This window comes from Eptatretus burgeri, chromosome 13 (genome assembly GCF_056783735.1).
Source record: "Eptatretus burgeri isolate ZD-2024b chromosome 13, Ebu_testis_v1, whole genome shotgun sequence".
Classification (NCBI taxonomy): Eukaryota; Metazoa; Chordata; class Myxini; order Myxiniformes; family Myxinidae; genus Eptatretus; species Eptatretus burgeri.
This window is the reverse complement of record NC_140973.1, coordinates 83429218-83450605: the sequence shown is the minus strand read 5'-3', so window position 1 is coordinate 83450605 and position 21388 is coordinate 83429218. Positions and strand designations below refer to the sequence as shown.

The following is a 21388-nucleotide window of genomic DNA, read 5'->3' as shown; positions in this document are numbered from 1 at the left end:
CTCGATCTTTTCTACCCCCGATAATCCACCCAAGCCCACTTCCTTCATTTCTCCTGCTTTCCTTCCTGAAAGTCCCTGAAATGTCCATCTTCTCTTCGCCATGTTCCCCGTCCCATCCCCATCCCTCTCCCTTCCACAGTTCACCTAATGTGTTTTGTCCCTTCCACTCCCGCCCCTCTTGTCTCATGCCTCCTTTCTGTGAGTTATGTGTTAGCTCTCATACGAGCCTCGACCAAGGTATACAAAAAAATATAAAAAAATTAATAAAAAAAAATTCCCGGAACCATTCCAATCCCCTTTTTGTCACAGAATGATACAGATTATAACAGTATGAAAACAATTGGGGTTATTTCTCAAAGAACAATTATTGTTCTTTGAGAAATAATAACAATTCCAGAAAATAAAACGGGATAAAGTGTTCATAGTTATGAATGTAAATGTTTTTTGGGAGTTCTCCCAGCGTTGCTCATATAGACCCCACTATTTTCTCCTGCGAATATCTCCCATATGTATTACCCTATATTTGCTAAATTTTACAGCAATACTATACATATATGGGGTGAGGATAAACAGAGACCATGGGCTGATATCGGCTAATATTATTTTTTTACACACGAAAAACCTGCATGTTGGGTCAAATTGACCCCAGGTATGCCGTTGAGGGTTAAGCTGTAAGGTTTTGGGTTAGCTATTAGGGTTAAGCTGTTAGGGTTAGCCTTGAGGGTTAGCTGTTAGGGTTAACTGTTAGGGTTCGGGTTAGTGGTTAGGGTTAGCTGTTAGGGTTTGGGTTAGCTGTTAGGGTTTGGGTTAGCTGTTGGGGTTAAGCTGTTAGGGTTAGCTGTTAGGGTTAAGCTGTTAGGGTTGGGGTTAGCTGTTTGGGTTAAGCTGTTAGGGTTAGGGTTAGCTGTTAGGATTAGGGTTTGGGTTAGGGTTAGCTGTTTGGGTTAGGATTCGGGTTCGTGGTTAGGGTTCGCTGTTAGCGTTTGGGTTAGGGTTAGTGGTAAGGGTTAGGGTTAGGGAGATAAGGAAGAAATTTGATGGACAGCTCGGGTATGTGACGTGGACGAAATGATGAGGTTTTGATGATCTGAATCCGGAGAAAGGAGGCGATTCCGAGGTGATAATATGATGGAGATGTTTAACATCATGAAAGGTAGAGATAAAATAAGTGAAGATGAATTATTCGGCAGTGACTAAACCAGGAGTTTTAATTGTAAGTTTTCTCTTTGTCCCGGTTCAAACATCATCATGAACCAGCACACTGACGGGGAGCGTCACCACCACAAGCTCTGTGAGACATTCTCGGCAGCAATCCTTATCTGGTGGACACGACCCGGTGCCCCGAACGCGCCAGTCTCCCAGGGTTACTGCGCATGCGCACGGACCATTTCCAGGCGGATGACGTCATTTTGAAATTGGCGCGTTGTGAGGACATTGAAACGGAGGTTGTTCGACTGAAGGGAAAAACAACACGATGCCTGCGCTCCTGACCTCTTCGCGCAGCGTATCGCGTTTCGCACGGACAAGGCAGTTTTAATGGAGTAAACTACTGTTCGGTTGGCATGGAAACCAAAACCTCACGGCTCACAAGGTGATCACCAGCTTTCAACTTCGTTCTCGTGTTCGGGACAAGTTGGAAAGCTTGCTCAAGACTTGAGATTGAACAGCATGATGGACACAGCCACAGGCCATTCGGGTATTGTCTTCCCATGTGGTACTTTTGGTGGGGATGAGGCGGCTGTCTATTTATTACGTACACAAAGGTAGACGTCCATTGAAACGGATTTATCCGATGGACGTGAAGCAACGTGCGGCATGACTTTGTATATAGCAGCCATGATGGTGTAGTTCACACCAGCGAGTCGGTCAACGTGCGACATGACTTTGTATATAGCAGCCATGATGGTGTAGTTCACACCATCGAGTCGGTCAACGTGCGACATGACTTTGTATATAGCAGCCATGATGGTGAAGTTCACACCAGCGAGTCGGTCAACGTGCGACATGACTTTGTATATAGCAGCCATGATGGTGAAGTTCACACTAGCGAGTCGGTCAACGTGCGACATGACTTTGTATATAGCAGCCATGATGGTGTAGTTCACACCAGCGAGTCGGTCAACGTGCGACATGACTTTGTATATAGCAGCCATGATGGTGTAGTTCACACCATCGAGTCGGTCAACGTGCGACATGACTTTGTATATAGCAGCCATGATGGTGAAGTTCACACCAGCGAGTCGGTCAACGGGCGACATGACTTTGTATATAGCAGCCATGATGGTGAAGTTCACACTAGCGAGTCGGTCAACGTGCGACATGACTTTGTATATAGCAGCCATGATGGTGTAGTTCACACCAGCGAGTCGGTCAACGTGCGACATGACTTTGTATATAGCAGCCATGATGGTGAAGTTCACACTAGCGAGTCGGTCAACGTGCGACATGACTTTGTATATAGCAGCCATGACGGTGTAGTTCACACTAGCGAGTCGGTCAACGTGCGACATAACTTTGTATATAGCAGCCATGATGGTGTAGTTCACACCAGCGAGTCGGTCAACGTGCGACATGACTTTGTATATAGCAGCCATGACGGTGAAGTTCACACTAGCGAGTCGGTCAACGTGCGACATGACTTTGTATATAGCAGCCATGATGGTGTAGTTCACACCAGCGAGTCGGTCAACGTGCGACATGACTTTGTATATAGCAGCCATGACGGTGTAGTTCACACTAGCGAGTCGGTCAACGTGCGACATGACTTTGTATATAGCAGCCATGACGGTGTAGTTCACACCAGCGAGTCGGTCAACGTGCGACATGACTTTGTATATAGCAGCCATGACGGTGTAGTTCACACCAGCGAGTCGGTCAACGTGCGACATGACTTTGTATATAGCAGCCATGACGGTGTAGTTCACACCAGCGAGTCGGTCAACGTGCGACATGACTTTGTATATAGCAGCCATGATGGTGAAGTTCACACCAGCGAGTCGGTCAACGTGCGACATGACTTTGTATATAGCAGCCATGACGGTGTAGTTCACACCAGCGAGTCGGTCAACGTGCGACATGACTTTGTATATAGCAGCCATGACGGTGTAGTTCACACTAGCGAGTCGGTCAACGTGCGACATGACTTTGTATATAGCAGCCATGACGGTGAAGTTCACACGAGCGAGTCGGTCAACGTGCGACATGACTTTGTATATAGCAGCCATGATGGTGTAGTTCACACCAGCGAGTCGGTCAACGTGCGACATGACTTTGTATATAGCAGCCATGACGGTGAAGTTCACACCAGCGAGTCGGTCAACGTGCGACATGACTTTGTATATAGCAGCCATGATGGTGAAGTTCACACCAGCGAGTCGGTCAACGTGCGACATGACTTTGTATATAGCAGCCATGATGGTGTAGTTCACACTAGCGAGTCGGTCAACGTGCGACATGACTTTGTATATAGCAGCCATGACGGTGTAGTTCACACTAGCGAGTCGGTCAACGTGCGACATAACTTTGTATATAGCAGCCATGATGGTGTAGTTCACACCAGCGAGTCGGTCAACGTGCGACATGACTTTGTATATAGCAGCCATGACGGTGAAGTTCACACTAGCGAGTCGGTCAACGTGCGACATGACTTTGTATATAGCAGCCATGATGGTGTAGTTCACACCAGCGAGTCGGTCAACGTGCGACATGACTTTGTATATAGCAGCCATGACGGTGTAGTTCACACTAGCGAGTCGGTCAACGTGCGACATGACTTTGTATATAGCAGCCATGACGGTGTAGTTCACACCAGCGAGTCGGTCAACGTGCGACATGACTTTGTATATAGCAGCCATGACGGTGTAGTTCACACCAGCGAGTCGGTCAACGTGCGACATGACTTTGTATATAGCAGCCATGATGGTGAAGTTCACACCAGCGAGTCGGTCAACGTGCGACATGACTTTGTATATAGCAGCCATGACGGTGTAGTTCACACCAGCGAGTCGGTCAACGTGCGACATGACTTTGTATATAGCAGCCATGACGGTGTAGTTCACACTAGCGAGTCGGTCAACGTGCGACATGACTTTGTATATAGCAGCCATGACGGTGAAGTTCACACGAGCGAGTCGGTCAACGTGCGACATGACTTTGTATATAGCAGCCATGATGGTGTAGTTCACACCAGCGAGTCGGTCAACGTGCGACATGACTTTGTATATAGCAGCCATGACGGTGAAGTTCACACCAGCGAGTCGGTCAACGTGCGACATGACTTTGTATATAGCAGCCATGATGGTGAAGTTCACACCAGCGAGTCGGTCAACGTGCGACATGACTTTGTATATAGCAGCCATGATGGTGTAGTTCACACTAGCGAGTCGGTCAACGTGCGACATGACTTTGTATATAGCAGCCATGACGGTGTAGTTCACACTAGCGAGTCGGTCAACGTGCGACATAACTTTGTATATAGCAGCCATGATGGTGTAGTTCACACCAGCGAGTCGGTCAACGTGCGACATGACTTTGTATATAGCAGCCATGACGGTGAAGTTCACACTAGCGAGTCGGTCAACGTGCGACATGACTTTGTATATAGCAGCCATGATGGTGTAGTTCACACCAGCGAGTCGGTCAACGTGCGACATGACTTTGTATATAGCAGCCATGACGGTGTAGTTCACACTAGCGAGTCGGTCAACGTGCGACATGACTTTGTATATAGCAGCCATGACGGTGTAGTTCACACCAGCGAGTCGGTCAACGTGCGACATGACTTTGTATATAGCAGCCATGACGGTGTAGTTCACACCAGCGAGTCGGTCAACGTGCGACATGACTTTGTATATAGCAGCCATGACGGTGTAGTTCACACCAGCGAGTCGGTCAACGTGCGACATGACTTTGTATATAGCAGCCATGATGGTGAAGTTCACACCAGCGAGTCGGTCAACGTGCGACATGACTTTGTATATAGCAGCCATGACGGTGTAGTTCACACCAGCGAGTCGGTCAACGTGCGACATGACTTTGTATATAGCAGCCATGACGGTGAAGTTCACACCAGCGAGTCGGTCAACGTGCGACATGACTTTGTATATAGCAGCCATGACGGTGTAGTTCACACTCGCGAGTCGGTCAACGTGCGACATGACTTTGTATATAGCAGCCATGACGGTGTAGTTCACACTAGCGAGTCGGTCAACGTGCGACATGACTTTGTATATCGCAGCCATGACGGTGTAGTTCACACTAGCGAGTCGGTCAACGTGCGACATGACTCTGTATATAGCAGCCATGATGGTGTAGTTCACACTAGCGAGTCGGTCAACGTGCGACATGACTTTGTATATAGCAGCCATGACGGTGTAGTTCACACCAGCGAGACGGTCAACATGCGACATGACTTTGTATATAGCAGCCATGATGGTGTAGTTCACACTAGCGAGTCGGTAACTCGGCCGAGCTGTTCGTTGGACGTTGTGACCAAGTTTATTCCGTGTTGTGTTCGAGTTCGGTGTTTGTTTACATTTGGTTGTTTTTTCTTTACTTCATTTAAATTAAACGTTCGAAGGGAATTGTATTTCCGGTGGATTGTATGAACTGCTTGTTGAGTTAACATGTCCTGCTGGTGTTGGCCCAGCTTGGGCCTTGGCCTGGGCCCTCTGCGTTGAACGGGGTGCCATGGGTGGCCAGTTGTCCAGTAGTGTTCGGAGTTGGGTGTTCGGGTCCTACCCGGACAATGCGGAGCCGAACCGACCAGTCCCGACTCCGTCACCATTTGTTCTTTATCGTCGAGGGTAAGACGGGAATTACATAACACGTCTTTTGTTTGTACAGACATACGTGTCGTTTGGCCCCGGTATTATTATAATAATATTATTGTTTCCTGACAAGGAACCTCGATTTCGGAGGTCGTCACGTTCGGCACATCAAACGCTGCGATATTATTCCCAACCTGTGCTTGTTTGTCTGGTCTCTGTCCTTTTAAATGTTGAACGTCAAGTGAGGAATCGGCAAGTTTCATTTTAAAAGTGTGACTTGGTCAGGATTCCAACCACCGACCTCCCAGACTCAGGGTAGATCCTGGAACCGGTCGGGACTGACACGGGATCAGTGTTCCCTCTGATGGTTATAATGGCTCTACAGTAGTTTGAAGGTTCAGTGTTGTTCCCTGTGATGGTTATAATGGCTCTACAGTAGTTTGAAGGTTCAGTGTTGTTCCCTCTGATGGTTATAATGGCTCTACAGTAGTTTGAAGGTTCAGTGTTGTTCCCTGTGATGGTTATAATGGCTCTACAGTAGTTTGAAGGTTCAGTGTTGTTCCCTGTGATGGTTATAATGGCTCTACAGTAGTTTGAAGGTTCAGTGTTATTCCCTCTGATGGTTATAATTGCTCTCCAGTAGTTTGAAGGTTCAGTGTTATTCCCTCTGATGGTTATAATGGCTCTACAGTAGTTTGAAGGTTCAGTGTTATTCCCTCTGATGGTTATAATGGCTCTACAGTAGTTTGAAGGTTCAGTGTTATTCCCTCTGATGGTTATAATGGCTCTACAGTAGTTTGAAGGTTCAGTGTTGTTCCCTCTGATGGTTATAATGGCTCTGCAGTAGTTTGAAGGTTCAGTGTTATTCCCTGTGATGGTTATAATGGCTCTACAGTAGTTTGAAGGTTCAGTGTTATTCCCTCTGATGGTTATAATGGCTCTACAGTAGTTTGAAGGTTCAGTGTTATTCCCTCTGATGGTTATAATGGCTCTACAGTAGTTTGAAGGTTCAGTGTTATTCCCTGTGATGGTTATAATGGCTCTACAGTAGTTTGAAGGTTCAGTGTTGTTCCCTGTGATGGTTATAATGGCTCTACAGTAGTTTGAAGGTTCAGTGTTATTCCCTCTGATGGTTATAATTGCTCTCCAGTAGTTTGAAGGTTCAGTGTTATTCCCTCTGATGGTTATAATGGCTCTACAGTAGTTTGAAGGTTCAGTGTTATTCCCTCTGATGGTTATAATGGCTCTACAGTAGTTTGAAGGTTCAGTGTTGTTCCCTCTGATGGTTATAATGGCTCTACAGTAGTTTGAAGGTTCAGTGTTATTCCCTCTGATGGTTATAATGGCTCTACAGTAGTTTGAAGGTTCAGTGTTGTTCCCTGTGATGGTTATAATGGCTCTACAGTAGTTTGAAGGTTCAGTGTTGTTCCCTCTGATGGTTATAATGGCTCTGCAGTAGTTTGAAGGTTCAGTGTTATTCCCTGTGATGGTTATAATGGCTCTACAGTAGTTTGAAGGTTCAGTGTTATTCCCTCTGATGGTTATAATGGCTCTACAGTAGTTTGAAGGTTCAGTGTTATTCCCTCTGATGGTTATAATGGCTCTACAGTAGTTTGAAGGTTCAGTGTTATTCCCTGTGATGGTTATAATGGCTCTGCAGTAGTTTGAAGGTTCAGTGTTATTCCCTCTGATGGTTATAATGGCTCTACAGTAGTTTGAAGGTTCAGTGTTGTTCCCTCTGATGGTTATAATGGCTCTACAGTAGTTTGAAGGTTCAGTGTTATTCCCTCTGATGGTTATAATGGCTCTACAGTAGTTTGAAGGTTCAGTGTTGTTCCCTGTGATGGTTATAATGGCTCTACAGTAGTTTGAAGGTTCAGTGTTGTTCCCTCTGATGGTTATAATGGCTCTGCAGTAGTTTGAAGGTTCAGTGTTATTCCCTGTGATGGTTATAATGGCTCTACAGTAGTTTGAAGGTTCAGTGTTATTCCCTCTGATGGTTATAATGGCTCTACAGTAGTTTGAAGGTTCAGTGTTATTCCCTCTGATGGTTATAATGGCTCTACAGTAGTTTGAAGGTTCAGTGTTATTCCCTGTGATGGTTATAATGGCTCTACAGTAGTTTGAAGGTTCAGTGTTGTTCCCTCTGATGGTTATAATGGCTCTACAGTAGTTTGAAGGTTCAGTGTTATTCCCTGTGATGGTTATAATGGCTCTACAGTAGTTTGAAGGTTCAGTGTTGTTCCCTGTGATGGTTATAATGGCTCTACAGTAGTTTGAAGGTTCAGTGTTGTTCCCTGTGATGGTTATAATGGCTCTACAGTAGTTTGAAGGTTCAGTGTTGTTCCCTGTGATGGTTATAATGGCTCCACAGTAGTTTGAAGGTTCAGTGTTGTTCCCTCTGATGGTTATAATGGCTCTACAGTAGTTTGAAGGTTCAGTGTTGTTCCCTGTGATGGTTATAATGGCTCTACAGTAGTTTGAAGGTTCAGTGTTGTTCCCTGTGATGGTTATAATTGCTCTACAGTAGTTTGAAGGTTCAGTGTTGTTCCCTGTGATGGTTATAATGGCTCTACAGTAGTTTGAAGGTTCAGTGTTGTTCCCTGTGATGGTTATAATGGCTCTACAGTAGTTTGAAGGTTCAGTGTTGTTCCCTGTGATGGTTATAATGGCTCCACAGTAGTTTGAAGGTTCAGTGTTGTTCCCTCTGATGGTTATAATGGCTCTACAGTAGTTTGAAGGTTCAGTGTTGTTCCCTGTGATGGTTATAATGGCTCTACAGTAGTTTGAAGGTTCAGTGTTGTTCCCTGTGATGGTTATAATTGCTCTACAGTAGTTTGAAGGTTCAGTGTTATTCCCTGTGATGGTTATAATGGCTCTACAGTAGTTTGAAGGTTCAGTGTTATTCCCTGTGATGGTTATAATGGCTCTACAGTAGTTGAAGGTTCAGTGTTGTTCCCTGTGATGGTTATAATGGCTCTACAGTAGTTTGAAGGTTCAGTGTTGTTCCTGTGATGGTTATAATGGCTCTACAGTAGTTTGAAGGTTCAGTGTTATTCCCTGTGATGGTTATAATTGCTCTACAGTAGTTTGAAGGTTCAGTGTTATTCCCTCTGATGGTTATAATGGCTCTACAGTAGTTTGAAGGTTCAGTGTTATTCCCTGTGATGGTTATAATGGCTCTACAGTAGTTTGAAGGTTCAGTGTTGTTCCCTCTGATGGTTATAATGGCTCTACAGTAGTTTGAAGGTTCAGTGTTATTCCCTGTGATGGTTATAATGGCTCTACAGTAGTTTGAAGGTTCAGTGTTGTTCCCTGTGATGGTTATAATGGCTCTACAGTAGTTTGAAGGTTCAGTGTTGTTCCCTGTGATGGTTATAATGGCTCTACAGTAGTTTGAAGGTTCAGTGTTGTTCCCTGTGATGGTTATAATGGCTCTACAGTAGTTTGAAGGTTCAGTGTTGTTCCCTGTGATGGTTATAATGGCTCTACAGTAGTTTGAAGGTTCAGTGTTGTTCCCTGTGATGGTTATAATTGCTCTACAGTAGTTTGAAGGTTCAGTGTTATTCCCTGTGATGGTTATAATGGCTCTACAGTAGTTTGAAGGTTCAGTGTTATTCCCTGTGATGGTTATAATGGCTCTACAGTAGGTGAAGGTTCAGTGTTGTTCCCTGTGATGGTTATAATGGCTCTACAGTAGTTTGAAGGTTCAGTGTTGTTCCTGTGATGGTTATAATGGCTCTACAGTAGTTTGAAGGTTCAGTGTTATTCCCTGTGATGGTTATAATTGCTCTACAGTAGTTTGAAGGTTCAGTGTTATTCCCTCTGATGGTTATAATGGCTCTACAGTAGTTTGAAGGTTCAGTGTTGTTCCCTGTGATGGTTATAATTGCTCTCCAGTAGTTTGAAGGTTCAGTGTTATTCCCTCTGATGGTTATAATGGCTCTACAGTAGTTTGAAGGTTCAGTGTTATTCCCTGTGATGGTTATAATGGCTCTACAGTAGTTGAAGGTTCAGTGTTGTTCCCTGTGATGGTTATAATGGCTCTACAGTAGTTTGAAGGTTCAGTGTTGTTCCTGTGATGGTTATAATGGCTCTACAGTAGTTTGAAGGTTCAGTGTTATTCCCTGTGATGGTTATAATGGCTCTACAGTAGTTTGAAGGTTCAGTGTTGTTCCCTGTGATGGTTATAATTGCTCTACAGTAGTTTGAAGGTTCAGTGTTATTCCCTCTGATGGTTATAATGGCTCTACAGTAGTTTGAAGGTTCAGTGTTATTCCCTCTGATGGTTATAATGGCTCTACAGTAGTTTGAAGGTTCAGTGTTGTTCCCTGTGATGGTTATAATTGCTCTCCAGTAGTTTGAAGGTTCAGTGTTATTCCCTCTGATGGTTATAATGGCTCTACAGTAGTTTGAAGGTTCAGTGTTATTCCCTCTGATGGTTATAATGGCTCTACAGTAGTTTGAAGGTTCAGTGTTGTTCCCTGTGATGGTTATAATTGCTCTCCAGTAGTTTGAAGGTTCAGGGTTATTCCCTCTGATGGTTATAATTGCTCTACAGTAGTTTGAAGGTTCAGTGTTGTTCCCTGTGATGGTTATAATGGCTCTACAGTAGTTTGAAGGTTCAGTGTTGTTCCCTGTGATGGTTATAATGGCTCTACAGTAGTTTGAAGGTTCAGTGTTGTTCCCTCTGATGGTTATAATGGCTCTACAGTAGTTTGAAGGTTCAGTGTTATTCCCTGTGATGGTTATAATGGCTCTACAGTAGTTTGAAGGTTCAGTGTTATTCCCTGTGATGGTTATAATGGCTCTACAGTAGTTTGAAGGTTCAGTGTTGTTCCCTCTGATGGTTATAATGGCTCTACAGTAGTTTGAAGGTTCAGTGTTATTCCCTGTGATGGTTATAATGGCTCTACAGTAGTTTGAAGGTTCAGTGTTGTTCCCTGTGATGGTTATAATGGCTCTACAGTAGTTGAAGGTTCAGTGTTGTTCCCTGTGATGGTTATAATGGCTCTACAGTAGTTTGAAGGTTCAGTGTTATTCCCTGTGATGGTTATAATGGCTCTACAGTAGTTGAAGGTTCAGTGTTGTTCCCTCTGTAGTTATAATGGCTCTACAGTAGTTTGAAAGTTCAGTGTTATTCCCTGTGATGGTTATAATGGCTCTACAGTAGTTTGAAGGTTCAGTGTTGTTCCCTGTGATGGTTATAATGGCTCTACAGTAGTTTGAAGGTTCAGTGTTATTCCCTGTGATGGTTATAATGGCTCTACAGTAGTTTGAAGGTTCAGTGTTGTTCCCTGTGATGGTTATAATGGCTCTACAGTAGTTGAAGGTTCAGTGTTGTTCCCTGTGATGGTTATAATGGCTCTACAGTAGTTTGAAGGTTCAGTGTTGTTCCCTGTGATGGTTATAATGGCTCTACAGTAGTTTGAAGGTTCAGTGTTGTTCCCTCTGATGGTTATAATGGCTCTACAGTAGTTTGAAGGTTCAGTGTTGTTCCCTGTGATGGTTATAATGGCTCTCCAGTAGTTTGAAGGTTCAGTGTTATTCCCTCTGATGGTTATAATGGCTCTACAGTAGTTTGAAGGTTCAGTGTTGTTCCCTGTGATGGTTATAATGGCTCTACAGTAGTTTGAAGGTTCAGTGTTGTTCCCTGTGATGGTTATAATGGCTCTACAGTAGTTTGAAGGTTCAGTGTTGTTCCCTGTGATGGTTATAATGGCTCTACAGTAGTTTGAAGGTTCAGTGTTGTTCCCTCTGATGGTTATAATGGCTCTACAGTAGTTTAAAGGTTCAGTGTTATTCCCTGTGATGGTTATAATGGCTCTACAGTAGTTTGAAGGTTCAGTGTTGTTCCCTCTGATGGTTATAATGGCTCTACAGTAGTTTGAAGGTTCAGTGTTGTTCCCTGTGATGGTTATAATGGCTCTACAGTAGTTTGAAGGTTCAGTGTTATTCCCTCTGATGGTTATAATGGCTCTACAGTAGTTTGAAGGTTCAGTGTTATTCCCTCTGATGGTTATAATGGCTCTACAGTAGTTTAAAGGTTCAGTGTTGTTCCCTGTGATGGTTATAATGGCTCTACAGTAGTTTGAAGGTTCAGTGTTATTCCCTCTGATGGTTATAATGGCTCTACAGTAGTTTGAAGACTTCCAGCAGGTCTCTTTTATACTTTCTGCCATCCTATGTGCTTCGTTTCAGGGCTCGCAGTGTTCACTCGTCATCTCACCACCGAGTCCCATCAACGTTCCTTGAACTGGATTCATTTGCATAACTTCCAAGAGCTCGATATCTCATTGTAAATGAGGCCTCCATGTTTGAGCGTGGTCACACTCGATCCTCACTCTGATGAACTTACCTACATTGATAATGACCTCATGTATCAATCCCAGCACTTGGTTTGTGTTTGTCACTGCAGCAAATTACATGAAAGAGTCTTTTGTGTGTGTGCATAAAAAAACTAATACAGTTCATTGGGAAATAGTTTTTTTTCTTTCTGGAATCAGTTGCACTCGCAGTGAGCAGCTGGTCTCCATGGGAAGTATAAACAAGGTCACATTGCTCTGCACTCTCGGCGGGCAGCCGGACCGGACGGCGCATCCTCGGCGGGCAGCCAAGGTCACTTTGCTATGTACTTGCAGTGAGCCGCTGGACTCCATGAGCCACTCACAGTGAGCAGCAAGATTTCCTTCCAAGGAACTTCAACACAGAAAGAGACCATTCGGGCCATCAGAAAGAGACCATGCAATGGTTGCCAAACTATGACGGTTTGTATGCAGAGTCGATGCTCGTGTGATGCCTGCTACTTTCAATGGATCAGGATGCAACAGGACAAAACAAACAGTGGAGGGAGGTTGAGGAGGTGGGGACACCAACTACGGCATTGAAGGACAAAATAGAGCGAGAATTTGATAATGATTGAGGTGCTACAGATAGACGAGGAGACTTCTCCCTCCTCCTTTTCCCCTCCTCTCTCTTTCCTCTCTTCTCACTCCCCTTTCTTTCCGTCTCCTCTGTCTCTGTCTCTGTCTCTCTCTTTCTCTCTGTATGTCCATTCTTTTGAGTGGACATTCTACCTCTTCGTGAATTACATCATCAAAAAATCCACCGATTAATTAAATTTGTTTATTTTCACCTTCATTGAAGTTTATTACCTCTGCCACCAAAAGTGAAGGAGGTTATTTTTTTTTCATCTCTTTCTGTCTTTGTATGCTTGTTTAGCTGCTTGTGTACAGGATATCTCAAAAAGTTGTGGACTGATTCGGATGAAACAATTTTGCTGAAGATGATGATCCAGATCTGATAATTTTTAAAGTGATTCTTCACCCTTGAGATATAGTGCTAAACCGAGATAAAGTACTGTACAGCATGATATTTCAAACATGTGTTGGGCCCGATATGTTACTGTGGATCAGGCATTGTATGGCGGAGATATGCGCTCTACTGTGTGTCCTTCCTGTTATGAAATGTTATTTCTTGGTCACAATGCTAAATGTAGGATTTTCTTTCATCAAATGATAGTCTTGCTTGTTCAAAGACTCTCTGTATAGGTGACTGTCATTAACACTGCTCACATGGTTTGTTCAACTTTGTGATAAATCCCACACTCTACACAGGGTGTCGGTGCCACCGAAGTAACTTGCTGAGCAAGGGAGTTGTACTGGTTGGTTTCTATTGCCTTCCCAGCAGGAATTTGGCCACAGTACCGGCGATAGCTCGCCTTGTCTTCGCTAAGGACTCCGTGAGGATCTTTAACGTCCACCAACTAAAGTCGGTAGACGGGCCACCCACTATAACATCCAAACAACTGATGGCACACTCAGTGATGGATCATTCTGCCTGCAAAACACTGGGATGACAGTTTATAGATGGGTTGAGATTTGAACCCAGGCTCGACATCTCAGAGGCAAGTGTGCGTACCTCGAGGCTATTCTGTCAGCCAACGGTATCTTAACGCACTGTTAAACAATCCACGTTTCCATGTTTTATTTGTACGTCACGTATCATGCATTTCTTCTGGTTGAATGTTGAGTTTTGTCCTGCATGCGGAGCTTTTCAAAAGCAGCACAGGAAGCGGCCGCCGGAAATGGGAGACAGCCAAACGCTCGGACAGACACCACACTTCGCATTATTTAATAGATAGTTAAGTCTTTGACTCGCACTCAATTCAATTTCATGTTGGTGTGTATGAGACAAACTCTTCCGTTGGCATGCTTCTTATTCTTCCCATTAAATCATATGATCCGTCCATGTACAGTCCAACTTTATGCATTCCATTATCCGCCCTCAGCACATGACTCGGTCATGAGAACAATGGCTGGATCCATTTCATACCTGTGTGACTTCATTTCATTCATTTTGGTTGAGATTTTCATTCATGAGAATGCATCTTAATTCACTCAAACGACACGATTGAGCTTTACGTTGGTCGATATATACTCTGATCATATTTTTGTTCTCTTTCTGATGTCCACTGTGCTTGTGCTAGTTCCATGTATTTTGATGACGATGGAGACCTTGCACATGAGTTCTATGAAGAGGGCATTGAGTTTATTAACGGGACGAGGAGAGCTACCCTCAAGCGGATTCAGTTCAACCTGATACCGCAGGTAAATATACAGTGAGTACCTCCAGGTGACTGGAGCCATCTGCTCCAACCCCTTCTTGTAGCTTAGTGTTTTCTCTCCTCATGTGTCCTTTTCATTCTTGATCTTGTCTGGTTTGTGTCCATCTGTGACCCCACTCAAGAGTAATGCATTATGATACAGTAATGAGTACCACACGTGTGAAAGAGGAAGATGAAACGTTATAAGAGATTATTATTTTTTGAGAGAATTTTCATCAGATTAGGTAATGGAAAGGTTGTAGAAAAAATCGTGAGGTGTATGGTGAATTTGGAACTGCAAACGCAGAGGGAAGCTGATGGATCGATGAAAAGTATCAGGAGGAGTGGAGAGACGTGGTTACAGGAGGGGTATAGATAGAAAGAATACAAGGAAAATTATTATTTTTTGATTATTATTTTTTTTGTTTTTTGAGGAATGGGTAAGATTTGGAAATGGAAGGTTGTAGGAAGAAATCGTGAAGGTAATGGCAAGGGAGGGTCAGCTCAGGTAGAATAAAGATGGTGTGCCGCAAGAAGGAGGAAGAGGAAAAAGAAGAAGAACAAGAAGAAAAAGGATCGGGACTCGTGGATCTGCAGGGAGAAAGGTCGTTTTTTGTTTGTTTGTTTTGTTTTGAATTTAAGACAAACAGAGTGTTTAGTTGGGAGGGTGGGGGCGTTGGGGAAAGTGGGGAAAATAGGAATTGAAGGTAATAGGGAGAGAATACAAGTAAAAACAAACGTACACCAAGAGGGGAAGGATGGGTAGGCCTCAATGAACGTGGTAAGACAAGGTCGATGAAAACTCACAAAATAGCATGATTTTTGAAACGAAACCGAACTCGGAACACACAGTAACATCTATGTGAGAAAATAAACCGTTAAAACGGGACAGATAACAACCGGAAACTTAACTTTTAGTGGGGCAGATAATTTTTGAGAGGAATCATGCAAATGATGATACAAGCATCAAATTTGGCACATTTGTTCTCCAGGGGATTCCAATCAAATCTGCCTGATTGGCCATTTGAAAATCCAAATTTTGAAAAAAAAAAAAAAAAACTTCCAAAAAGTCAAGATCACGAATCAATGTTGGATGCTGGCTGAGATTGATGAATGTTTCAGAAACGTCATCAAAGACGTTCCAAGTCTGCCATGCAGTTTTCTTCCCTTTACCGTGGAAGGCAGACACGACGTCAGATCCAGTGAACGCATGGAAGTATGGGATCCATCTAGCTTTCTCAGGCCCTATTGTAGAAACTACCTCATGGACTGGAATCCATCGTGCCTTGGCTCCTTGGCCAAAGGCAATCCACATGTTCTCAAGACCTAGTTCCTGCAAAGATGGCAGTACAGATATTGCTATGACTAGTATGTCCGTGTCATTAGCCTTGATGATAATGGACTTGCTACCATCCGTCGTTGCATCCCTGGCATGTACAAATATTCGAGTGTCAGCTTCTTCATGACAACATGGAGACACAGCATTCAGTGACTTCCTTGTGTTGCTCATGGCATCTTCTCCTTTTGTGACAATGACTGTGCTTGTCGTCTGTGCTTCACACATCTTTTCCGCAAGGAAGTGAAACAGCTCAGTCTTGTTGCTGTCATCTCAAAGAAAGCTTCTCCAGTTACTTGGGGTCTTACTGGTTCCTGTCACTCTTCTTCCGAGTCCTTGCCCCCTTTTCGTCCTTGCCTCGGACTTCAGACTTGACTTCTTATACACATCAAACACTACGTCCACCCTCTCGTACCTGGCACCATAGGATTCCACCTTTGGGATGATGTCTTCTTTAGCAGTCATCAAATATCTTTGAAGTGAGTGGAGGGAGGGCATTGATAAGTGCTGAGCCATCAGTGATGACTGCATCTCCCCTTGGTTCTCTGTCTGAGATGTTCACTTGCGCTTCAAGAATTTCAGCCAGCTGTGACTTCAATTTTTTTTTTTTTTTTTTTTCAAAATTTGGATTTTGAAATGGCCAATTGGGCAGATTTGATCAGAAAGCCCTGCAGAACAGAAATGCCAAATTTTATGCTTGTATCATAATTTTCACGATTTTTCTATCTACTACACTATTTGAGAAAGTCAGCAGAGAGCCCTGAGAGATCCTGCCATTGCTGCAAACCCAGAACCAGTTTGCTGCTGCAAACCCAGTCAAGATTTTATTGGAAATGTAGATGGTGACTTTCAACCAGGCATCAAAGGTGGTGTACAGGAGCACTTAAAAAAAAATACAACTTTGTTTGTTTAAAAACCATTAAAAAAAGGGTGTAACGAAAAATGGATTCGATTTTGATGATGATCCGGATCCAAGAATTTTTAAAGTGATTGCTCACCATTGAGTGATTGGGCTAAAACGACATGTAGCACGTTATCTGAAAACGTTATGGACGGATTCGGCCAAAACTTGGTGGATGAGTTGGTTGGGTAACAAGAATAAGCCAATTAAATTTTGGTGAAGATCCGAATCCAGATCCGGCCTATCAGTTGGATAGAAAACGTAAACGAATCAGCCTGGCGGACGTGTGCACTCCACCGAGTACGCTATTCGTGTTTTAATGTAACTGTTCAGATTTTCTGGAAATATTTTCAAAGTGAATAATTCTTGTTTCGCAAATTTTCTTTTTTTTAAATCTGAAAAAAGCAGTAGTTTTAATTGTTTTAAAAAATGCAGTTTTACTATTTATTTTATTCAGATTGGCTCTTTCCATGTAATAAAGGTGTTTTTGTTCCTGCAGGGCATTGTTCATTTGGAACATCCAAGACTTCATGTCGACTTACCTGTTGTTCTTTGCGAGACGTGCGACTTGAATCGGATATAGTTCTTTGAAAGTATTTGCCATTGGTACCTGTTTACCTGTGCCTGGTGATTTCTCAAAGCCCCTTTATAAGCAGTATGAATGAATACATTGTATCAATGTGGGAACAGATAAAATGCTTTTAATTTATAGAATGAGTGCCTTTGAGTTGGTAATCATACATCATTTCCATCAGTTTACAGGAAGTGGGAATGTGGCTTTGCACTCATTGTTTGTATGCATGACAATGTGGGGGTGTAGTTTGTCACCTTAGCAGTATGAACTCTCAAAACATGGGATTGTTAAACTTCATCAACTGTTTATTAACAGGTGAAGACATTTTGACTCAAACACAAAACAACTCTGTGCCATTCAAGGTGATATCGCAATAGCCTTGTACAGTCCCATTGATGTGATTTCATTTTTATCACATCATTCAAGTGTTGCTCTGCAATCTTTTGTGTAGGGATTAGGGTGACAAAGTACATTTCCTGAATGTTTTTGTTCATTCCTATTTTGACACACGGTACCTTTTTATAAGTACCTGTCATAGGCCACACCCTTGGTTTTCTTTGTCACATTAAGTGCTGCCATAACTACGGCGTTAAAGGCTTTTAAAGTGGGATTATGGCTTTGCCGCCTCACACGTGTTACCCTGATTCCGCACATGGTAACAAATTACAACTACCATGGGGTTTGACGATGAGTGGGATAAATTTGCGCCTTTTTTTTTTTTCTTGCGTGCAAGTGTGACCCATTGAAAAAGCCATCTGTCGGTAAAATTGTACTTAAAATGATAATGAAATGAGCTTGATTTGCTGTACATATAATGTCTGCATATGATTCGATGAAAGTAGAATATATCTTTGAAAGATGTGGGGTGGCATTGTGTAATGCTTCACAGCACAAACACACAAGCTCCACAACACAAACGCAAGCTTGTCGAAGGGTTCTTATGTTTCGTCCAAAATCCTTGGTCTGTACATGATATATACTGTATACAGCTTTGGAAAAAAATTAAGAGACCACTGCAAAATTATGTTTTTCTTGTTTTACGATTTATAGGTATGTGTTTGACTAAAATGAACATTTTTGTTTTATTCCAGAAACTACTGACAACATTTCTCCCAAATTCCGAATAAAAATAATGTCATTTAGAGCATTTATTTGCAGAAAATGACAACTGGTCAAAAATAACAACAAAGATTCAGTGTTTTCAGACCTCAAATAATACAAACAAAACAAGTTCATATTCATTTTTAAACAACACAATACTCATGTTTTAACTTAGGAAGAGTTCAGAAATCAATATTTTGTGGAATAACCCTGATTTCCAATCACAGCTTCCATACGTCTTGGCATGCTCTCCACCAGTCTTTCACGTTGCTGTTGGGTGAATTTATGCCACTCCTGGCGCAAAAATTCAAGCAGCTCGGCTTTGTTTGATGGCTTGTGACCATCCATCTTCCTCTTGATCACATTCCAGATGTTTTCAATAGGGTTCAGGTCTGGAGATTGGGCTGGCCATGACAGGGTGTTGATCGGATGGTCCTCCATCCACACCTTCATTGACCTGGCTGTGTGGCATGGAGCATTGTCCTGCTGGAAAAAACTAATCCTCAGAGTTGGGGAACATTGTCAGAGCAGAAGGAAGCAAGTGTTCTTCCAGGACAACCTTGTACGTGGCTTGATTAATGAGTCCTTCACAAAGACAAATCTGCCCGATTCCAGCCTTGCTGAAGCACCCCCAGATCATCACCGATCCTCCACCAAATTTCACAGTGGGTGTGAGACACTGTGGCTTGCAGGCCTCTCCAGGTCTCCGTCTAACCATTAGATGACCAGGTGTTGGGCAAAGCTGAAAATTGGACTCATCAGAGAAGATGACCTTACTTCAGTACTTTATGGTCTTTTGCAAACCTCAGCCTGGCTCTTCTTTGCTTCTCATTGATGAAGGGCTTTTTTCTAGCTTTGCACGACTTCAGGCCTGCCCCTCGGAGCCTGTTTCGAACCGTCCTCGCCGTGCACTTCACCCCAGCTGCCGTTTGCCATTTTTTTGTAGGTCACTTGGTCATCCTATGGTTGTTGAGTGACATTCGAATGAGTTGGCGGTCATCCTGGTCAGTGGAAAGTCGTTTTCACCCTCTGCCAGTCTGTAGCTTTGTTGTCCCGAATGTCTGCTGCTTGGCCTTGTTCTTATGAACCGCCGTCTTTGAAATTTTAAGGGTGGAAGCAACGTGACGCTCACTATATCCCTCTGCCAGTAAAGCCAGAATTGAACCCTTCTTTTCCTCACTCAAAACTTTTCTTTTCAACTCTTTTGGCATGGTCAATCGTTTTTTTTTTTTATTCCAATTACTTTTGAGGTACTACTAGCACTGTTTTTGCCATCCAGTTGGTCCTATAGTGATGACCACAGCAGTGGTTTTTATACTTTTCCTTGTTAAATAAGATTCGGTTCAGGTGATCACCTAATCAGTACCTCACTAAGTAGAATGAGGTGTGCCTCTGTTGGAATTCAACAGACACTGGAATGGAATGGCTGTCATACATGTAGAGATGCTAATTAAAAAATTTTTTGGAGTGGTCTCTTTTATTTATTTTTTTTGCAGAGCTGTATATATATATATATATATATATATATATATATATATATATATATATATATATATATATATATATATATATATATATATATATATATATATATATATAATGGCTTTGGCTTCAATCACTCATTTTCCAACAGGGCAAAAAGTGTGAAACTCCAATCATTTTCTTCTGTCAACAGCCTTTTCAATCTAAACTTTCCCCCATAGTAGTCATTAGCAAAAAATCCCAGCTGTTTCAATAACTGGCCAAATCCAAAGTGCAGAACTCTTAACTTTGCTCGGTGAGCCAATCTTCTTCCGTTGGCCAAAGCAATCGAAGAAGTGCAGCAGCGTGACTTTTGGCTTGGAAGATTGAAGTTGTCAAGCAATCAGATTCTTCTGCAGGGCGAGGCTCAGTTGTTCCCGATAGTTTTCGTAGCGCCCCTTCAACCGCTCCAGTTGCTCCTCTTCTTCTCGAGTCAGTATGTGTAGGAAGTTACTCAGCTCAGGTAGTGAGAATGCTTCCCACTGCCAAAGCACAATTTGATGTGAGAAACCTGATGAAACGGCTCACTGCCAAGGAATTGGTTTGACAATTTTCTTTTCTTTATGCAGATGGGATAAAGTGTTGCACTTACTAGGACATCACCGTATTCATTTTCCTGCACAACGAAGCTTCGAGGGGAAGACTCCAAACCAGCACGCAACTGTAAGCTCAGCGGCACGTCTGCGTCAGCCAATCGATAAAGAGAGACTGCAACAACAAGCGCCCGGTATTGCCTTCTGCTCAACATTGCTGAACGAGATTGTACGGCACGGTATAAAGGAGAGCTGCTGGGAGTAGTTCCCCACCCTGTGCTGGAGATTTAGAGCGAGCGTAAAGTGCATAATGCCTCCAGCGATGCTCTTGTGTGGTAAACCTGGCGAGTAATGCACACACGACCTCACGTGCAGTTGTTCGATCGGTGACATGCAGCTGTTTGACTGTGCCTGGAGGTGGTGGCCGGTTGGTGCGTGTACAAGGTACGTGCCTCGATCCACACGCAGCCTTTGCCGGTATCGTGGACGTGGCTCTAATCAGGTTGAGCTCCACTGTGATGAAACCTATATCCATACTTCTGTGTCTCTAAAACAAAAACAAGTAGACACAATTTGAAAAGCACAAGTGTGAGCTATCCAGGTAAAAATGTCGCTTCGTTAATGGATGTGTGATGAGTGATGTGATGTTAAATTATAACCCCACACATGTGAAGCAAAAAGTGGCATTAAGCGATTGGTTCACTTGTGTCTGTGTGCATCTACAAATGTGAGTTAATGATCGAGGAACAACTTTTCAATTGAGTGTTATATTTTGAACATGAATCGGAAAACAAACCTGTAGTTAAAACCGTACTTTGCCTCTGCATTTGACCCGATCGCACATGTGCAGAGGGGAGCGAGACACCATTTTTACTCTGTCTGTCTGTCTCGGGTAGTTAAACAAAATTGAAGATCATTCCGAACACGAAACTTGCTGTTGATGAAGATGTCATCAAGGACAAAAAACAGGCACAAAGAACTAATGTAACATTCTAGATAAGGTGGCGTATACGCCACTGCGTCAACGGCAGTAAACTTCTGGATTTTCC

General features: G+C 43.1%; 2 protein-coding genes across 7 annotated transcripts in view; one reads left to right on the top strand and one right to left on the bottom strand.

Moving 5' to 3' along the window:
• The first annotated feature begins 1402 nt into the window (after positions 1-1402).
• On the top strand, positions 1403-18045 carry LOC147014928 (tumor suppressor candidate 2-like). 3 transcript variants are annotated; one of them, XM_085853425.1, is made up of 4 exons: positions 5423-5804; positions 11970-12630; positions 14257-14377; positions 17110-18045. In XM_085853425.1, the coding sequence occupies exons 2-4, from the start codon at positions 12530-12532 to the stop codon at positions 17191-17193; spliced, it is 306 nt and encodes a 101-aa protein (XP_085709551.1). In that variant the 5' UTR covers positions 5423-5804; positions 11970-12529; the 3' UTR covers positions 17194-18045. The 3 variants fall into 3 exon arrangements, with proteins under 3 accessions (XP_085709552.1, XP_085709551.1, XP_085709550.1); XM_085853426.1 differs by lacking the exons at positions 5423-5804; positions 11970-12630 and adding an exon at positions 1403-1591; XM_085853424.1 differs by lacking the exon at positions 11970-12630 and having other exon boundaries at positions 5438-5804.
• Positions 18046-19846: 1801 nt separating this feature from the next.
• The window catches only part of LOC147014927 (ras association domain-containing protein 1-like), a 65203-nt gene continuing 63661 nt past the window's right edge, over positions 19847-21388 (bottom strand). For all 4 annotated transcript variants that reach the window (XM_085853421.1, XM_085853422.1, XM_085853423.1 and 1 more), the window contains exons 3-5: positions 20613-20886; positions 20399-20514; positions 19847-20288 (exon numbers count right to left, since the gene is read on the bottom strand). In XM_085853421.1, the coding sequence (XP_085709547.1) occupies positions 20142-20288; positions 20399-20514; positions 20613-20886 (537 nt within the window). In that variant the 3' untranslated portion in view covers positions 19847-20141. The remainder of the gene's footprint in view (positions 20289-20398; positions 20515-20612; positions 20887-21388) is intronic.